A 19,027-nucleotide genomic window follows, 5' to 3' on the forward strand; every position below is an offset into this window, starting at 1 on the left:
TTTTTTTATCTAGGGCATATACTTGATAATGAAGGATACCACACTGATTGCTTTAAACTCTTTTTGTTCTATTCCTTAATAGCTGTATTTGGTAAAATCTTTATTTTAGTTGTTTTAAGGAAAAATGCTGAACGTTTGAAATCCATAAATGGGTATTTAGTCATCTTTTATAAAATTTCAATTTTTCATTTCCAAAGAGTAAAAAAACACAAAATTAACATTGAATGTCTTAATTGTTGATGGGTTATATTGTATAAATTGTACTGCTCCATATATAAATATATGTGCCTCTAAAGCCACTTTGTTCTGCTGCTGCTTTTCCTTGTCAGTGTTGAAGACCAGATGGAGCAGTCATCCTTGTACTTTTGGGACCTTTTGGAAGGTAGTGAGAAAGCAGTGGTAGGAACGACATGTGAGTTTTCTCTACTCTGGACTTATGCAGTAAATACTAAACTTTACATCTAGGAGTTTAGTATGATATTGAGGGCCAAAACTGTGTCAGTCCATCAGAACTTACATGTCTGACAATACTAGATTCATCGGCAGAATGATATCTTTGTTTAGTTCTGTTAAAAGCAGCTATTGTATAATTGTACTCGCTAAAATGGAGCCTAGGGAGAGTTTTGAGGTGACGAGTCACTGTCATTTGGGAACAAGAGCTAGGGACTAGTGCTTGAGCATTTTGGGGTTCAGTTCTCTATTGTGCGTGGTAGTACCTGTTCTATTTACAAATCTTAAATCCACATATTGTTAATATCAAGGCTTATCTATCAGACCTGCTTAAGAAAATAAGAATGATTTGGCTACATAGTCTATTCAAATATTGTTGTCTATTGGTCTGGAAATGATCTGGGGAGAAAGAGTCCTTTTGGCTTCCTAGATAGGCTTTGGCCAAATGACCAAGTACAAATGTTTGGACATGAAGTACACAGTTTTGTGTACTAGTTTAGGATAATGAAAACTCATTGGAAGCTGGTAAACATTTTGTTACTAGTGATTGCTTCCTTTTTAAAAATATTTAAGTATGAATAACTATCTCAATTTCTAAGTCCTTTAAAGTTTAAACCACAGAAATTTATTGCTTGGCTGGAATGCAAAATGATACAAAAACTTTGGAAACTAGTTTGTTAGTTTCTTATAAAATTAAGCATGCACTTACTATATAACCAAGCAGTTACACTTCTGGTACCGGAGAGAATTGAAAACATACATTCACATGAGTACTTGTACATGAATGTTCATACCAGCTTATCCTAATAGTCCCAAATTGAACACATCCCGGATGTACACCAACTGATAATTAATAAACAAAATGTGATATATTCATGCAATGGAATCTACTCAGCAATGAAAAAAGGAATGAATTATTGATACTGAAACAGCATGTATGAATCTCAAAATAATTATGCTGAGTGAAAGAAGCCAGACAAAAAATGAGAACATATTGTATGATTCCATTTATATGAAATTCTAGAAAAGACATAACTGGAACGATAGCAGGTCAGTGGTTGCCAGGGAGTAGAGGGAGGAGATTGATTATAAAAGGGGCATAAGGGAACTTTTTGAGTTGTTTAAAATGTTCTGTATCGTGGTTATGGTGGAAGTAACATGACTGTTAACATCTGTTAAAAATGTACACTTAAAATGTGAATTTTGTAAATTACACCTCGAATTTGATTTAAAAAAAAAAAGGTCATCTGTGTGTCACAGTATTTCTGTGAAAGGAATAGTAGACGCAAATCAAGTATGAGAACTCTGCTTAATTTGGGAATTATGTTTTTAGTGGATATTAAAAATAAAATAGACTTTAGACCTATTTATGGTACAGTGACTTTAATAACATCATTTTAAGATTTTTCTTGATCATCAAATGGTGATGTGCTAGGAGTGAAATATAGCATAACTCAAGAGTAAAATCTTAATCATGGAATTTTATACTTTAAAAATTCTTTAGAGGTTGTCCAAAATAGGTTTTTCTAAAGTTTATGTTTGAGGAACTGTGTTGTTTATTTCTCTTAAAGCCTAATTACTTGGGGAAGGTAGAGTAATTGCTTTTTGTGATGTCTTGGGGGCAGATGGGAGGAATCACTTTTCTCCCAGCTCAGGGAATAGATGTGTGCTTTTATAACATACTAGATAAAGTCCTTGATTGGAGTCTCTGATTTTTAGCCATTTTTCAAATGGTGTAAATGGAGGCCCAGGGAAACTTAAGTGACTTGCTAAACTTTGGGATTCTGATTTTTAAAATTTATATTGATTCAGCATGACGTAACGATGGACTGCATATTTCCTTTTCATGGTACGACCAGTTCTTTGAATACCCTCAGTGTAGACTGTTATAATGACATACTACAACTAGGATAAAATTATATTACGGTTTCTATTCCAAATAATTTTCCATGAACTATTAGGCTATGTGATAACGAAGTCTTAATCACTCTTTCTTAGACAAACACATGAAAGATCTGCTATCTAAATTGTTGAACTCAGGCTATTTTGAAAGTATCCCAGTTCCAAAAAATGCTAAGGAAAAAGAGGTATCATTGGAGGAAGAAATGCTAATAAAATCAGAGAAGAAAAAACAATTATCGAAGACTGAATCTGTCAAAGAGTCAGGTTTGTTGTGATCTCTGAAATTGTTTATAGTGGTTGCATTTTTAACACTTAACCAAAATGAGTCAAATCATTGTAAAATGATTATTTTAATTTTATTTTCTACATGCATAGAAATCTTTACTTGCCCCAGGATAAGCCTAGGTTTAGGACACATCTCTAGGCTTTACTACCATGATTTGCAGAGTCAACCTTAATAGAAACATTAGGTTATACTTTGTTACAAGAGAGTACACTGTTAAAATGAGGCATTTATGGAATTTGAATTCTTTGTTAAACTATTAGGATCATTCCATTTAAAACCATTGTTTAAAATGTGAGTTATAGTACATTCCAATACTGTATAGAACAAGAATGTAAATAATCTAAGGTTAACATATTGATTTAGGAAAAAAATTGCCAAAATCAGTAAAAGAAATAATGTTTTTCAAAATTCCACTTTTCTTGGGGAAGAAATACTTTGAATAAATGGCACCTTGGCTATTTATTGTTGAGGCTGGAGTTATTTAAGAAATATTACTTCTAAGGAGGTAGTCCAAGCAGCCTTTTGGTAGCCACTAGCAAGATTCGAGTATTTCTCGTTTACCCCATGGCACCAGAGCTATAAATCCAACTTGAAAGAAGCTGTGTTTGTGGGTAAGAGGAGATAGTCCTATTTTCAGTCAGAAATCAGTTTTTAACTACAACGTGACTTCAGAAAAGTGTCTTATATAAGCAGAGCTACTAGCTTCAACTAGCCTCAGACCACATGCTTTTGACCAGCACCCAATAGTGAGAATTACTCCTGCCCTGAATGTACTTAATTGCACTATCCTTTTTCTGTTACTATTCTGAAATTTGCCTTAATTTGTACTTAATTGCACTATCCTTTTTCTGTTACTATTCTGAAATTTGTTACTATTCTGAATATCCTTTTTCTGTTACTGTTCTGAAATATGCCCGGAATGAATTACAGTGTAATCAGTCTAAAAACTTGTAGTTTACCTAGTACTTATTTAATATTCCTTTTATCTTCTCAGAGTCTCTTATGGAACTTGCACAGCCAGAGATACAACCACAAGAGGTAAGGTACCGAAAGGTAATTTTCAGTCAATTTTGTTTTTTGAGACTTTTGTATATTGTTGTGGTTAGGAGCTGAGGCTTTGGAGCTAGACTGCTTAAGCTTGAATCCTGGCTCTGCAGCTTATTAGCTTAATGACTTTGGGCAAGATATATAGCCCAGCTGTGTCTGTTATCCTCCTACATAAAATGGGGATAATAACAATGCCTGCCTCATATGGTTATTGTGAGGTTTGAAGGTTAAATCTGAATTACTTACAATTTGGCCTGGCACGCAGAACGGCTCAAGTGTTAGCTGGTGGTGATGGTGGTTTTGGTCCCTGTATTGGAATTTGAAGATGGGTGGGATTTTGCTCTTTCCAGAATTTACTCATATTGGTAATAGAAGAGGGCATTTGTTCTCTTTCTGAAGTGACATCGGAATTCATGGAAGCCGAAAAGAATGGAAGAAGCAAAATCACAGTATGATTGATATATAATGGGAATAAAGAAAAGGCTGGTAATTCAGGAAACATAAGGCTTCAGTGTAAAGAGTAGGACTTTGTGTAGTTGAACTACCCTCTGCCTTAACTTGAAGGGGGTCAGGTGGTCCTAAGCCTGGCAGAGGCAGAGTAACCTTGGTAAAAGAGCCTGAGTCAAGCAAATGTGGCACCACGGTGTGCACTGCTTACCAGTCTCAGGTGAATCAAATATAGGTTGCTACTTTTGAAGTATACTTTTGAAGTTTGTCTTTCTGTTAATTGAGGGGAAAGGAATGGACATAAAAGTAGAATACTCTTTTCAAGTAGGATAAGGTTAGAAGTTTCCTGTTAGCACAATGGCTCAGACCAGTGGACATAGGAGTTCAGTATTCCCTTCAAGGTCTTCTACAGACTGTGACTTGAGCACATTTTCCCTGTGGTTTAGTTTCTTAACAGACGCTACATGACGGAAGTAGATTATTCAAGTAAACAAGATGAAGAGCAATCTTGGGAAGCAGATTATGCTAGAAAACCAAATCTCCCCAAATGTTGGGATGTGCTTACCGAACCAGATGGTCAGGAGAAGAAACAGGAATCCTTCAAGTCCTGGGAGTCTTCCGTGAAGCACCAGGAGGTATCAAAGCCTGCAGTTTCCTTAGAACAGAGGAAACAAGAGATTCCAAAACTCAGGTCCACTCTGCAGGAAGAGCAGAAGAAGCAGGATGTCTCGAAAACCAAGGCAACTCCTAGCCAGTGGAAGCAAGAAGCTCTTAAATCCAAAGTGGGATACATTCAAGAGGAACAGAAGAAGCAGGAGACACCAAAGCCTTGGCCAGTTCAGCTGCAGAAAGAACAGGATCCAAAGAAGCAAACTCCAAAGTCTTGGACACCTTCTGTGCAGAGTGAACAGGACATCACCAAGTCATGGACCACTCCCACGTGTGAAGAACAGGATTCAAGACCGCCAGAGACTCCAAAATCCTGGGAAAACAATGTTGAGAGTCAAAAACACCCTTTAACAACACAATCACAGATTTCTCCAAAGTCCTGGGGGGTAGCTACAGCAAGCCTCATACCAAATGACCAGCTGCTGCCCAGGAAGTTTAATACAGAACCCAAAGATGTGAGTTGATTTGTATCAGTTTGTTCCTATCAATGTAGGCATAAATAGAGATTTGTGGTAGTGATAATTTAAAAGTTCTCTTTAGGAAAAGATCAGTAAAACCCATGTTTAATTAATGTATTAAGTATTTCACTTAGCTCTTTAAAGCATAATTTGTTTTCCCTAGAAAATTGGAAGCAGATTTAATCTGTCATTTGCGCCTAACCTGAAGTGAAATTTCCACAACTAGAAAATATTGTTTTAGTGCTCAAATTTTAATGACATGATATAACATCAAAATAGTGGATAGTTCAGAAAAAACCATAATGTTGAAGAAGTGAGAAACGTAAATGCATGTCAAAAGGCAGGAGACCTTTCTCTGACAAGTTACATTTTTCTGTATTCTCTTCCTTCTCTTTCATTTATAGTCACTCAAATTAGGCTGTCCTCTTTGAAGAAGGTACAGATGGTCAGGAGAAGAAACAGGAATCTTTCATGTCCTGTTTCAGAAGAAGCAGTAGTTGGGGAAGGATCTGAATTAGTTATCTATTTCTGTTTCAGAAGAATTTTCTGCAGATGAAAAGTATAGCCATTAAATATTCTGTAATTAGGTTTTGGAGTATGAGATTTAGTTCAAATATAAGGCCTCATTCTGCTAATGATAAATAACGCATGTCAGTAAGATAAGAAGCCTTATAATGAATAATCTTGGATACGATGCTAGTTAGTGTTGTCTTTTATTAAAGCATAAGTTATTTACCACTGTTTCATTGCAGACTTGTTGAAGACTTGTTACCACCTTGTTTGCTAAGAAATGTGAACTTGCTACCCTCCCAGTGTTCTCCATATACATCTAGTAGTGTTGCTGTACTTCCACACCATTTTAGCCAAAGGCATGCCCGGAAATCTTTGGTCCTCTAACAGTTTGAAAAACATTTTGCTAAGGACCTACTTTATTGCACAGGGAACTATACTAAATATTTTGTAATAACCTATAAGGGAAAAGACTCTGAAAAAGAATACACACACACACATAAAACTGAATCACCGTGATGTACACCTGAAATTAACACGATATTGTAAATCAACTATACTTTAATTAAAAAAGGTGGGGGGAGAAAAACATTTTGCTTAGGGAATTCAAAGCATTGCATTTTATAAGTTACCCCCGCCTCAATTCTACCTTATGGGAAGAGAATTTTAGAATTATTTGTCTCCTTTTATTTTCCTTTCTTCCTCTTTAAGTGGTAATATAATTTTAGCTTCTTCCTGACCCTGCAGAAGATTAATAGCCTTTTTCATAAACTAGATATCATATGACAGTAATTGTAATATAGCAACTATTTTGAGAGATTTATATCTAAAAACCCAATTTAATACCTCAATAAAGCTGTTTAAAAAACCGCAATTAAAAATTCCACTAGGTATAGCAGTGCTGAACCTTTACCGTGCCAGAATATTGATACCATGCTGTTTGCTGAATAGTATTTAAAATTAAGGGTGTTTAATTGGAAAGGTCAAAACTCATTTAATGTGCTTTATGGCACAGACATCATTATATTGAAGTTACAGGGTCTCTCAGTGACTGAGAGGACGCTTCTCTGTATAGTAGAGTATTTTCCTCTATCTGTATTGAAATCTCAGCTGTTTGGAACATGACCAAGTACTGTCAAGGGCAAAATAGAGTTCAAAGCCAAAAGACTAGGTAACATGAAATAAATCACTAAAGTTCATACTTTTCTCTTAAAAGAGCCTTTCATATATTCCCTTAGGGTCTATTAACAGTTATTTTATGACACTGTTGACAAGTTTAGCTATGTGACTCCCCAGTGAATTAGAAGGTGGAGAAGAGGAGCTGGTAGGGACAGGCTTGCTGATACCTGTAAGAAATAACCATAAACATGAGGTGTATTTCAGGGTATTCAGCAATCATAAGAAATTTAGCAGGAGGGCGAACCACCTTCTAAACATCAGTAGCCCCCTCCCCCACAAAGTATACCCACTGTATAACAGAATATAATAGTATATTTCCTCAACTCTAGGATATATATGTATGTGCTTTTTACATCTTACTGTTTCTGAAATCAGATATGTGTTAAAAATGGGATGTATATTTAATGTGGAGGTAGTAATTTTTTTCCCTGGGGAAAAAAATCATTGATGTGTTTTATATTATAGTCAGTGGCATCTTATCATAGAGCACACAGGGTAACTGATGTCCATAATGAGAGAACTTCTACAAAGGAAGTTCTGTTGCTCTGGGCCTTCCCTTTAAAAAGATGATGTTTAGAAACATTTCCCATTAAAGTTGTTCTGAAGGAGGAAACATGAAAAGTTTGCTTAAATTACTTAGAAAATGCATTTATGTGGAAATTCTTTACCTGAGATAAATCTATAAATGAACACTGCTATGTGTTTTGATTACATTAAGATGTAGTGATAAGCTTAGTTTCCTGAATTAGGCTTTTGAATTTGAATTTCACTCTTATACATTATGGGTTTATCTTATAGGTGCCTAAGCCTATGCATCAGCCTGTAGGTTCTTCCTCTACCCTTCCAAAGGATCCAGTATTGAGGAAAGAAAAACTGCAGGATCTGATGACCCAGATTCAAGGAACTTGTAACTTTATGCAAGTATGAGTCATTATTAAGTGAATCTTAAATGATAGTCATGGGGCTGCTAGCTTCTGATGTGAAGCATTAAATGAAGTTGTTAAGAGCATAGATTCTGGTGTCCAGAATGAGTACAAATCTCGGTTCTGCCATAGCTCTGAGAATTTAGGCAAGTTACTTAACTCTCTGCCTCAGTTTCTTTTTTGAAAAAATGATAATAGTTCCTACTCCTGTTTGTTGTGAGTAATAAAATGAATTAAACATGTAAGAAGCATAAAGTGCTCAAATGATATTGCTGCTGTTGTGTGTAGATAATCATAAGACATTCATTATGACACATGCTCAATTGTGTCATACAGACTCTTACAGAATTTCAGAATAGTATGGTATTACTGAGGGATGAAGTAGGCAAATAAGAGATTTTTGTATAGTAAAAAGATTTTGAGCTTTGGAATTAGACCTGCATTTAAGTCCACTTCTACCAGTTACCAGTTGTGTGATCTGTGGCAAGTTATTTAACCTCCAACCTTCTGCTTATTTGTAAAGTGAGGGAATTGCATGCCTCTTCAGATTATTTGATAAATAAAAGACCTAAAACGATCACTGTAAGTATATAAGTTAAGTACTCAAAACATTGGAAATATTTTTAGGATAACCAGGATAGGCAGATGGGAGAAGAGAATGCCTTCTTGTCATGAAAGTCTCTAAGAGCATGAGTTAGTTTAGTGGTTGAGATAAAATAATTAGACCCTCTCATTGGTTATAATAAAAATGAGGGCTCAGTCTACACTAGGATTAACGTTTAAGACTTCAAGTCAGGAGTTTTCTTTTCCTCATTTGGCCTTAGAATTACTATTGGAGTTTTAACACTTGACACAGTCTTTTTTTTTTTTAATTAATTAATTAATTTTTGGCTGCATTGAGTCTTCGTTGCTGCACATGGGCTTTCTAGTTGTGGCGAGCAGGGGCTACTCTTTGTTGTGGTGCGCAGGCTTCTCATTTCAGTGGCTTCTCTTGTTGTGGAGCATGGACTCTAGGCACGTGGGCTTCAGTAGTTGCAGCATGTGGGCTCAGTAGTTGTGGCTCGCGGGCTCTAGAGCACAGGCTCAGTAGTTGTGGTGCACGGGCTTAGTTGCCCCATGGCATGTGGGATCTTCCTGGACCAGGGCTTGAACCCGTGTCCCCTGTGTTGGCTGGCAGATTCCTAATGACTGCACGACCAGGGAAGCCCCTGACACAGTTTTAAGGTTTGACAGTTACTTTAGATTTCGCTTTTAATTCTGTTTCTTCTCCTATAAAGACTAAGTTATTAACATCTTGAGATGGTTATTAGCTAGATTCCTATAGCTAATAAGTAGCTGACATCATAAATAATTTAATGGTAATAGCTTTACCAACAAATGATAATCTTTGTTTTCACTTATTATTTAAACTCTTGTCTTTAGGAATCTATTCTGGATTTTGACAAACCTCCAAGTGCAATTCCATCATCACAGCCGCCTTCAGCTACTCCAGGTAGCCCAGTAGGTATGTCCTCATTCTTAAGACTTGTTAGACCTATAGCTGTTTTTCCAATTACTTCTTTTACATATAATTTTACTCTAGATTATCTTAAGGTTAAACTATGTCTGTGTGTTTATTTTTTTTCTAAATGTGTACATATGTTATCAGAGTTACATACAGGTAAATTACCATGAGGATGTTAGTGTACTTAACTGACCAGTTTGCATTTTAGAGAAGGTCTCCAGATAGGTGAATGGAAGTACACAATATTAGTTGTCTTTGCTACTTTTTATATTCTTCTTGGAGTGAATTCTGACTAGAACTGCTTGACTTCTTTCAACTCTGTATGTCTAGTGTGGAGGCTTTTGGATCCTAACTATGAATGAAATTACATCAGTGGTATTTAGTGCACAGGTTAACACAGTAACTAATGATGCAGCCCAGATCTGAATCTGGTCTGATGCTTCAGACTTTAGGCTTTTTGTTCTACACTAGTTTATCTCAGGTGGAATGACATAATCAAAGCCATAGTTCAGCTGCAGTGAGCAGTAGACACCAACCAGAAGACTGGTCCAGTAATTCCTGGGTAGGGTAAGGAGAAGGAAGAGAAAGTACTTAACAAAAGTGATAGAGATTAATAAGAAGAAACCAAACTGAAACTATGTAATTGAAAAGTATATTTAATTTTACATGATCAAAGAGAAAAAAAAAACTGAAGAGCCAGATGACCCCTGCACTTGTAACTTAAAGTGTATCAGCTAATTACTGCTCATGATAGCTCAGGTTTTATCATCCAGATTACAATGACCAGTTTTCTAAAAGTCATAGTTCTTTTCTTTTGGAAGCCTTGAAATGCTGCTTTTGTCCATTGATGGAACCAGTATCCTTTTCTTCTGTAATCCTCTCTGACTCTTTTTAGAGCTCTACTACAATAGAAAGGACTTGAGAGCTAGTTCTGCCAGATACTGCTTTGTTTTATGAAGTATAAACTTTAGTTTCCACCCAGTTGGTATGCATAAACTTTTCTCCTCCCTCAGTAGTTTACTGTTGATTTCCCTCTCTGCAGCATCTACAGAACAAAATCTATCCAATCAAAGTGATTTTCTTCAAGAGCCATTACAGGTAACTTTTCCAGACTGATCTTTCATTTACTCTTCTTTGCTATTCAGGGAGGAAACTCTTGCTTTGGCAAGAATGATCAGACTCGCTGATTCTAATATACCTAATGAAATTATTGAAAATGTTCTAAGGGTATGTAGTTTTTTAGATTAAGTACAGCTGGTTCTCAAAAGATTCCCTAATAAACATGGGGAAGTCATCTGTTATAATAGAGGAGGTTAGCTGATGTTAGTAAGGAAAGAGTAAGCCTGAAGAATTCGGAGGTACTTTGGGAATCTTACTTTGCTGTTGAGCTACCTAAGTCACTTAGTATATTGGCAGAGTAAAGGGTGTAAAGAAAGAAACTAATTTTGCTTAACTCATGGTTAGCCAGTCCCACCCGCCTACATATATCTAACATTCTGATGAACTGATTTTCACAGAACACACTTAGAGTTATAAAGGGACCAGATCATTGAGATCTGTAAATGCCACATTGCATTTCCATCAATAGTAAGTTCAAGATTTGCTAGTTTTCTGGTCATTACTTTAAAAAAAATTTTTTTCTCAGGATCCCTCTGAAAACCTTACAGCAATTTTCTAGACAGCAACTGCTTTGACAGTAGGTTAAATATTTTGATCAGGTGCTTCAGCAGTTGTTGCCTTCCCTTCCAAAAACTTATGAGTAAATACCATTTGTTTACAGTGGTTTATATCTAGTTTAAGATGTAGCTCGGTTTTCAAAATGTGTTTGTTAAGCAGGGTCCCTCACCCCAGTCACTGCTTTAACTAAAGAATTCCATGTTATCTGGTCTAGCTATTAGGTTCTTTATGAGGCTTTCAAGTGACAAGTTAAGATTTTTTTTTTTTTGGCGGTACACGGGCCACTCACTGTTGTGGCCTCTCCCGTTGTGGAGCACGGGCTCCAGACGCGCAGGCTCAGCGGCCGTGGCTCATGGGCCCAGCCGCTCCGCGGCATGTGGGATCTTTCCGGACCAGGGCACGAATCTGTGTCCCCTGCATCGGCAGGTGGACTCTCAACCACTGCGCCACCAGGGAAGCCCTAAGATTTTTTTTGATAAACCAATAGTCTGGTAGCTCTCAGGGCATGCCTGTGGGATGGCTACATCAGAATCACTTCGTCACTTTAATAAAAGTACATACAGTTGACCCTTGAACAGTATGAGTTTGAACTGCTCGGGTCCACTTATACATGGGTTTTTTCCACCAAATTCGTAGAGTACTACGCTTCACGAATTTGCGTGTCATCCTTGCACAGGGGCCATGCTAATCTTCTCTGTATCGTTCCAATTTTAGTATATGTGCTGCCGAAGTGAGCACTAAATACATAGAGTACTACGGATCTGAGGTTGGTTTAATCCGAAGTTGCGGAACCACGGGTATGAAGGGTCAACTATGGGACCTGAGCATCTGCGAATTTTGGTATCCATAGTGGGTCTTGGAACCAATTCCCTGTGGATACTGAGGGATGACTGTGTTGTTAGATACCACTGTAAACCTATAGGGTCAGAATTTCCAGGGGTGTCGTCTAGTCATCTGTATTTTTAATCTGCTCCCTGGGTGAATCTGCACATTTTTTTGGAACCACTGGCCTCAAACATCATGCTTACTCAGCAGTACTTAAAACGAACTCCAGCCAGTCTTCTTAAAGAGCAACAATTTGGAAGGAAGAACTGCCGTAACTTCTAAATAAATACTAATGTAAAGAATGTTTCTTCATCTTTTTTGTTAACGTTTTAACTAAAATTCAAAGTCTTTTAAAGCTTAACTATCAAGTGGGCCAAGTTGCCTTAACTTAGTATCATTGAATTTTTCTTTGGCAATAGAGTTAGTTACGTCCCCACAATAGCCAGTCTCACTTATTTTGGGTGGTTGTCTCATTGTTTTAATGAGATGACCAGAAGAAAGGCCTACTTTTAGAAACACTACCATTTTATAATAATTCTAATAGTTTGGTCAGATCTAAATTATATCTATTTATTTAGGTACACTAAATGCTCTAAAGGATTTCAAAATTTTCTCCATAAGACCTTTTAAAGGTCTTCCATGAGGCTTTTTAGAACTTGGTCCCCATCTCCTTATCAAGAAGTGGCATATCATGATGAACCCTTCTAGAAGGTCACTGAAACATAACTGTTCTGATATTTGGTTACCATTAATTAGTTTCTATTTAACCCATTTTATTACTTGGGCTTCTGAGAACCACACTGAAACATTTAGATAAAAGGAGTGGATTCACCGACACTTCAGACCTTGCCATTGCTAGAATTTTATGGATCTCTGTTATGTTGTAGTACCTGTTGTGCCGTAGCATTCCTTCCTAGCTACTCTTAGTTTTTAATTGGTTACAGTTGTCACAGCATTAGTTCCTACTGTGCTTTCTCCCAATTTGTATTTTATACATATTAGTTTTAATTTTTCTTAGAATATTGGTGCTATTGTGATTTATATAGAGCTTATCCTTTCTATTTATACTTCTGCCGACTTCTTTAAGACACTGAGAGCACTTAGAGTAAAAGCATAGTTGTCATGATCCCTGGCAGGCCCGTGCCTAGAGCATTAATGTACCCTGGGGTCATCCCATGGAACTGCTATTGAGAGCCTGATAGAAAATCTGACCCCAGATTTCCAGGGCCAAGAGTCTTGGTAAATGAGGATGGGATTAGATGTGTAGCTCTGGTGACTAGGCTTGGAAAGGCAATGTAGCTGACTGCTTGGGTTTGAATCTTAGCTCTTCTGCTTAATTTTAGTGTGACCTTGGGTAAATTAGTTAACTTTCTTTTCTTCTGCCTGATTATGAATAAAATGGGAATAGTTGTACCTATTGCACGGGGTTATTGTTAGGATTAAATATATTAATATGTGTTAAAAGTGTTTAGCATACCATTTGGCACTAGTGATTGCTCAACGAGAGTAATGTGTTAGGAAGCCCAGAGCCCAAGAAATATAAAGTGAACAAAATGTGCCTTTTACAATGTTTTATATCTTCCTATATTTAGGCTGCTTCTTCTCCAGTTACTTGTAGCTCAAATGCTTGCTTGGTTACTACCGATCAGGCCTCTTCAGGATCTGAAACAGAGTTTATGACCTCAGAGACTCCTGAGGTAATAAGAGACCCATTGTCTTAATTTCTTTTCTGTCTTAAAGAATAGCATAACCAGTTTATTGTATGAATTACAGGCATAATCAGTTTAATGATTTAACATTTATACCTTACTAATGTTTGCTTTCTGTAGATGTTGTAGTCCTGGAACTTATACAGGTAACTCTAACTTTATCGTGACCTTACTGTATAAATGGACTTAATAGTGTATTGCCTTTTCAGATACAATAAATATGTCCAAATTGCTAGTGTCAAAAAAAATGAAAATTTCTAGGTAAGGGTAGGGTTAGTTCAAATTTCTCACTATATTCATATTGAAGGACTCCTTAGGAGAAAAATCGTTTTATCCATGTAACAGAAGACTCAATAACTTTATAGTTTTAATATTAGCACTGACTCAATTGGAATGAGTTACATTCTCTTTTTGCCCAATTTTGTCAAAGCATTTTGACAGTATTACGTTTTTCCTCTCAATTTTCAAGTGAAAGTTTTTGCTGTGTTTGAGCAAATCCTTGAGATAGATATAGCAAGATAGGATGATTTTTTGGATTAATTTAGCAATTCTTAGGTTTTATTATTATTTTTTGGTTAACTATTATATGAGAATTTGTGTTCATTGTATAAGAAAGTAAAGGTAAGCATTAGTTTTTATGGTGTTGACTTGGTCTAAATTAAAATTACTTGGTTCCTTATTTTAAGAAGAGGAAGTGTTTGCCACCTAGTGAGTCACAGCTGTCTGCTTCAAAATCTCATTGGTATTGGTTTTTTCATATCTTTTAAAGCATTTGGCTTTATAATCTATTATATTAAGGACTTGCTTATTCCCTTAGTTAAGATTAGCTCAGGTTTGGTTTTCTTTTTTTAGGCAGCTGACCGAGGAATCCACTAATAAGACTTTAAAATAGAGAAAAATTAACACTGACTAAGTAACTAACCCAAGGTTTTTCTTAAGCCTAATTCTTCTGTATAAATTTGGAATAACACTAGATTCCGAACTGGAAAATACCATTACAGGGTTTGAAAAGGACTAGGTACTCATAAAAAGTTCAGCCCCTCGTCTGTTAGACTGATTAATAGTAAGATTCTCACTTAGTCAGCAAGCCGTGCAAAGCAAATGCTAGTGTGCATCCTCAGCAATTGAGATTTGAAATTGTAAGCAAAAGCTATTCTTCTGCATGCCTGTGTCCAAATGTCGTCCTATAGGACTTGCTGACTTATGCCAGTCTGGGGTTTAGTGTAAGTTAACTGTTTATTGTATGGCAGGTGATTGGCTGATATTGCATTTCTCCTCCCTAGGCAGCAGTTCCCCCAAGCAAGAAACCGTCTTCACTAGCTTCTCCAAATCCTCCCATGTCAAAGGGCTCTGAACAGGGCTTCCAGTCACCTCCAGCAAGTAGTAGTTCAGTAACCATTAACACAGCACCCTTTCAAGCCATGCAGACAGTGAGTATGAAACGTGAATGATGATTGCAGTTCATTATTCCTGTTAAAAAGCTATTGTTTCTCTTACATCTCTTACATTAGGTACTATGTGAAAAAATTTGCCTTTTCTATTACTCTTTTTTGGGCTGGTAGAATTTGCATTTGTCCAATGGAAATATTGTTTGTGTGGGAAGAGTATTAAATCCAAAGCCTCAATAATTTTGAATGGAAATTTTATCAGGGCATTTTCCCCTCTGAAAATTAGTGGCAGGCAAAGCTGAGGACCCATATTAAATAAATGAAATGTGAGTGAGAAACATAATTTTCTGTAAATAGCTTAATAATACTAACCATTACTAATATCACAGTAGTAATGTTTCATGGCATCAATAACCTGAAATACAGGACACATACTTGTGTGTTCTATCACTGTTGAAACTTTCATTTGATTTCATCTTCATCTCATCTGGGTTTTGGAGAATTGTTCAGATTTCTGTGGTATTTTGAATTACATATTCCGCTACAAATTGTAGTTTAAAACTTTTTAAGGTGATATTTCAACTAGGTTTGTATGTTTATTCTGTAAACATAGAATAAGTATAAAACTTTTCTTTAGAAAAAAGCAAAAAGTGATAGCCAATAAGTACCTTTCCTGATGGTGCTTAATGTCCCACTCCAGGTACTTTCGTCCTACTCCAGGTGGTGGGAGGGGGCCAGTGGAGTGGTAGTGGAAAGCAGGCACAATGCAGGGAGATGGTCTGGTGAATTCACACCCCTGAATTCACTAATCTTGTTAATTCCTGCTTGGCCACGTAGCACAGCTTTGTGTCCTTGCTTTCCCTCTATCCCTGTCAATCCATCCTACACAGTATTGCCACATTAGTTTTACTAACTTTTTCTTACTCCTAATGAAAAGCAAATATGGGTCCATTATAGAATGAAATTGAAAGTCCTTTGCCTGACACTCAGTAACTTTTCAAGTCTGGTATAACTTGCCAGACTAGTCCCCTGGGCTTGCCTTGTACACTCTTGTCACAGTACCTTTTTTTGTGTGGTGTGTGTTTTAAGATTTTTAATTTTAATTTGGAATGAAATACAATTATTCATTCAGCAAATTGGAAAATATTAAAACAGTTGACATTATCTAGAGTGGGGAAAGAAATAAGAAAGTTTTATACACTGCTGATGTGACAGTAAATCATCACAACCTTTTAGGAAAGGCACTTCCTGTTAAAATTTTTTAAAAAGGGTGCATAAAGCCGTGACAGAAGTTTCATCTTGAGGAATCCATACTACAGGAACAAGGGGATTAGTAGCTAAGGATATGCTTCAGTAGCTGAAGATATGTTGTATATAACGGCACTAGAAAGCAATCGCAACAAAACCAGTCTGAATTGGAGACCATCTGAACGTCTGTTAACTGGGAAATGATTGACTAAATTATGGTATTTCCAATTCTATGGCTCATTCATTCCCTCACCGTATATATTTTTCAAGGCAGGCATTGTTTTACTGTATGCCAGGCATTGTTCTAGATACTGGGGGTAAGGAAGTGAATAATACAGATTTGTCCCCTTTATCATGAAGCTTACATTCGTGTGTGTGTGTGTGTGTGTGTGTGTGTGTGTGTGTGTGTGTGTATAGCAAGGGAGAGACAAAAATGATAAATGATAATAATAATAATAACAACAGCAACAATAAAACAAGTCAGTTAACCTTTAGAATAATTGCCTGTTTCTAGAGGCAGGTACCTTGGGTTTTTCAGTGAAAAAATTACATCCAGATTTTTATTCTGCCTTGAAATCTTTGTGTCCTGATTAGTTGCTCCTGGTGTGTCTTCTCATTGTATTTTGGAAATTTTTAATAGCACTTACCCTACTTTATTTTTATGCTTTTTAAGTGAAACTTCAGACTTTATCTGGATTTCCCTAGTTTTTCCACCAGTGTTCTTTTTCTTTTCCAGGATCCCTTGCAGGGTGCCACATTGCATCACAATACCTTTTTGCTCATGCCACTCTGTCTTCTCTACCTGTTTGGATTCTATCCAGTATAAATTGGTTCTTATTTGTTTGCTTACTCATTTATTCAATAAACAGGTAGTTATGAAGCCAGGCACTGTTCTTAGGGGTTGTAACAATGGAGAATAGACAGGTCTTTGTGCTTAAGAAGCTTATACTTTATTATGGAGGTGGAAGGGCTAGAGAGAAAAATATTCATATATATATTATATCAGATGCTATGTGTTGTGAGGAAAAATGGAGCAGGATAAGGGGGCTAGAGAGTAACAGAAGTGCTATGTTATAGATGATGACCAGAGTCTGGACAGATCATTGCCTGCTACATGGTAGAAATTCAGTAAATGGCAGATTTTTTCATTTGTTTTCAGTTTCTGAAAAAGTACCCTTTTCCCCTATATAGCTTTCATTCTCAGTAAGCATTATTACAACGTAATAGCAGGAGAGTTAATTTTTGTGCTTGGTTTAACTTCTGTCAGAAATCAAATAGAAATTTGGTGTTTTTACTATGGTAAAATATGCATAAACATAAAGTTTACTGTTTTAACCGTATTTAAATGTATAATTCAACGGCATTAAGTACATCCACAGTGTTGTACAGCCGTCACCACTATCTACTTCCAGAACTTTTTCATCGTCCCCTCCCCCGTCCTAGCCCCTGGTAACTTCTATTCTACTTTGTCTCTATGAATTTACCTATTCTTAGGTACCTCATATAAGTGGAATCACGGTATTTGTCCTTTTGTATCTGGCTTATTTCAGTTAGCGTAGAATTTTCAAGGTTCATCCATGTTGTAGCATGGATCAGAATTTCATTCTTTTTTATGGTGATATAACATTCCATTGTATGTATGTACCACATTCTGTTTATCCATTCATCTGCTGATGGACACTTGGGTTGTTTCCATCTTTTGGCTATTATGAATAATGCCACGAACATTGGTGTACAAATATTTGAGTCTCTGCTTTCAGTTCTTTTGGGTATATGCCTAGAAGTGGAATTGCTGGATCCTATTCTACTTGGTAATTCTACTTGGTAAATGGGAATTCCGCATTTAGCTTTTTGAAGAACCGCTGTACTGTTTTCTGCAGTGGCTGCACCATTTTACGTTCCTACCAGCACTGCACTGCCACTGAGGGTGGCAACTGTACCACACCCTCAGCAATACTTAGATTTTCTGTTTTTTTTTTTTAAGTAATAGCCATCCTAATGGGTATGAAGTGGAATCTCATTGTGGTTTTGATTTATATTTGTCTAATGACTAATGATGTTGTGCATCTTTGCATGTGCTTATTGGCCATTTATCTTCTTTGAAGAAATGTCTATTCAAGTCCTTTGCCCATCAAATAGAAGTTTTTGAATGTTGCAGAGTTTTGCTGAATGTCACCTTTAATTGTTTTCTATAAAACTTCACAAATGACTCAGTGTACCCTGTCTTTTAAGGTATTTAATGTTAATGCACCTCTGCCTCCACGTAAAGAACAAGAAATAAAAGAATCCCCTTATTCACCTGGCTACAATCAGAGTTTTACTACAGCAAGTACACAGACACCACCCCAGTGCCAACTGCCAGCTATACACGTAGAACAAACTGTCCTTTCTCAAGAGACTGGTAAGATCTTTGTGTATCATATTTTGAAGACTTAGATGAGAGCTAATTAAACGGAAAGCAAGTCTGTAGTGACACTTGAGATGTTCTTTCTTGACTAGTAAGCCTTATCTTTTCACATGTTCAAGTACTGAGAAACACTTAATGCTTTTTCGTCTCTTTAGTTAAGTTCACTTATTACTTTTAACTTTTGTAGAGGTAGAACTTAGATGGTTGATTTAACCTTGAAGTAGGCTTTTATTTTTAAATCTGATTGCTTTGATTACCATCAACAGTGGTAGAGCTGCATAAGGCACTATCCAGCTGCTTCTATGAAGGTTTTGAAACCATTCTGTTAACTCCGTGTTAGCACAGATGGCTATCTGGCCTTTTTTCTTCCCTCTTGTAATAAAGCATTGATTAATGTG

General features: G+C 36.5%; 1 protein-coding gene and 1 non-coding gene across 19 annotated transcripts in view; one reads left to right on the forward strand and one right to left on the reverse strand.

Moving 5' to 3' along the window:
• The window catches only part of CAPRIN2 (caprin family member 2), a 42,051-nt gene that overhangs the window by 17,137 nt on the left and 5,887 nt on the right, over positions 1–19,027 (forward strand). For 8 of the 18 annotated variants that reach the window (XM_073788870.1, XM_019935670.3, XM_019935679.3 and 5 more), the window contains 10 exons: positions 330–412; positions 2,449–2,616; positions 3,633–3,676; positions 4,579–5,256; positions 7,747–7,869; positions 9,294–9,375; positions 10,418–10,473; positions 13,470–13,574; positions 14,870–15,016; positions 18,455–18,623. In XM_073788870.1, the coding sequence (XP_073644971.1) occupies positions 330–412; positions 2,449–2,616; positions 3,633–3,676; positions 4,579–5,256; positions 7,747–7,869; positions 9,294–9,375; positions 10,418–10,473; positions 13,470–13,574; positions 14,870–15,016; positions 18,455–18,623 (1,655 nt within the window). The remainder of the gene's footprint in view (positions 1–329; positions 413–2,448; positions 2,617–3,632; positions 3,677–4,578; positions 5,257–7,746; positions 7,870–9,293; positions 9,376–10,417; positions 10,474–13,469; positions 13,575–14,869; positions 15,017–18,454; positions 18,624–19,027) is intronic. The other 10 variants (XM_019935696.3, XM_019935730.3, XM_033866954.2 and 7 more) reach the window with 5 other exon arrangements.
• Positions 11,684–11,790, reverse strand: LOC117314411 (U6 spliceosomal RNA). The gene has a single exon (XR_004529156.1). It is a non-coding gene; the product is annotated as a U6 spliceosomal RNA (small nuclear RNA).

The sequence above is a fragment of the Tursiops truncatus genome, chromosome 11, assembly GCF_011762595.2.
Source record: "Tursiops truncatus isolate mTurTru1 chromosome 11, mTurTru1.mat.Y, whole genome shotgun sequence".
In the NCBI taxonomy this organism is placed as follows: domain Eukaryota; kingdom Metazoa; phylum Chordata; class Mammalia; order Artiodactyla; family Delphinidae; genus Tursiops; species Tursiops truncatus.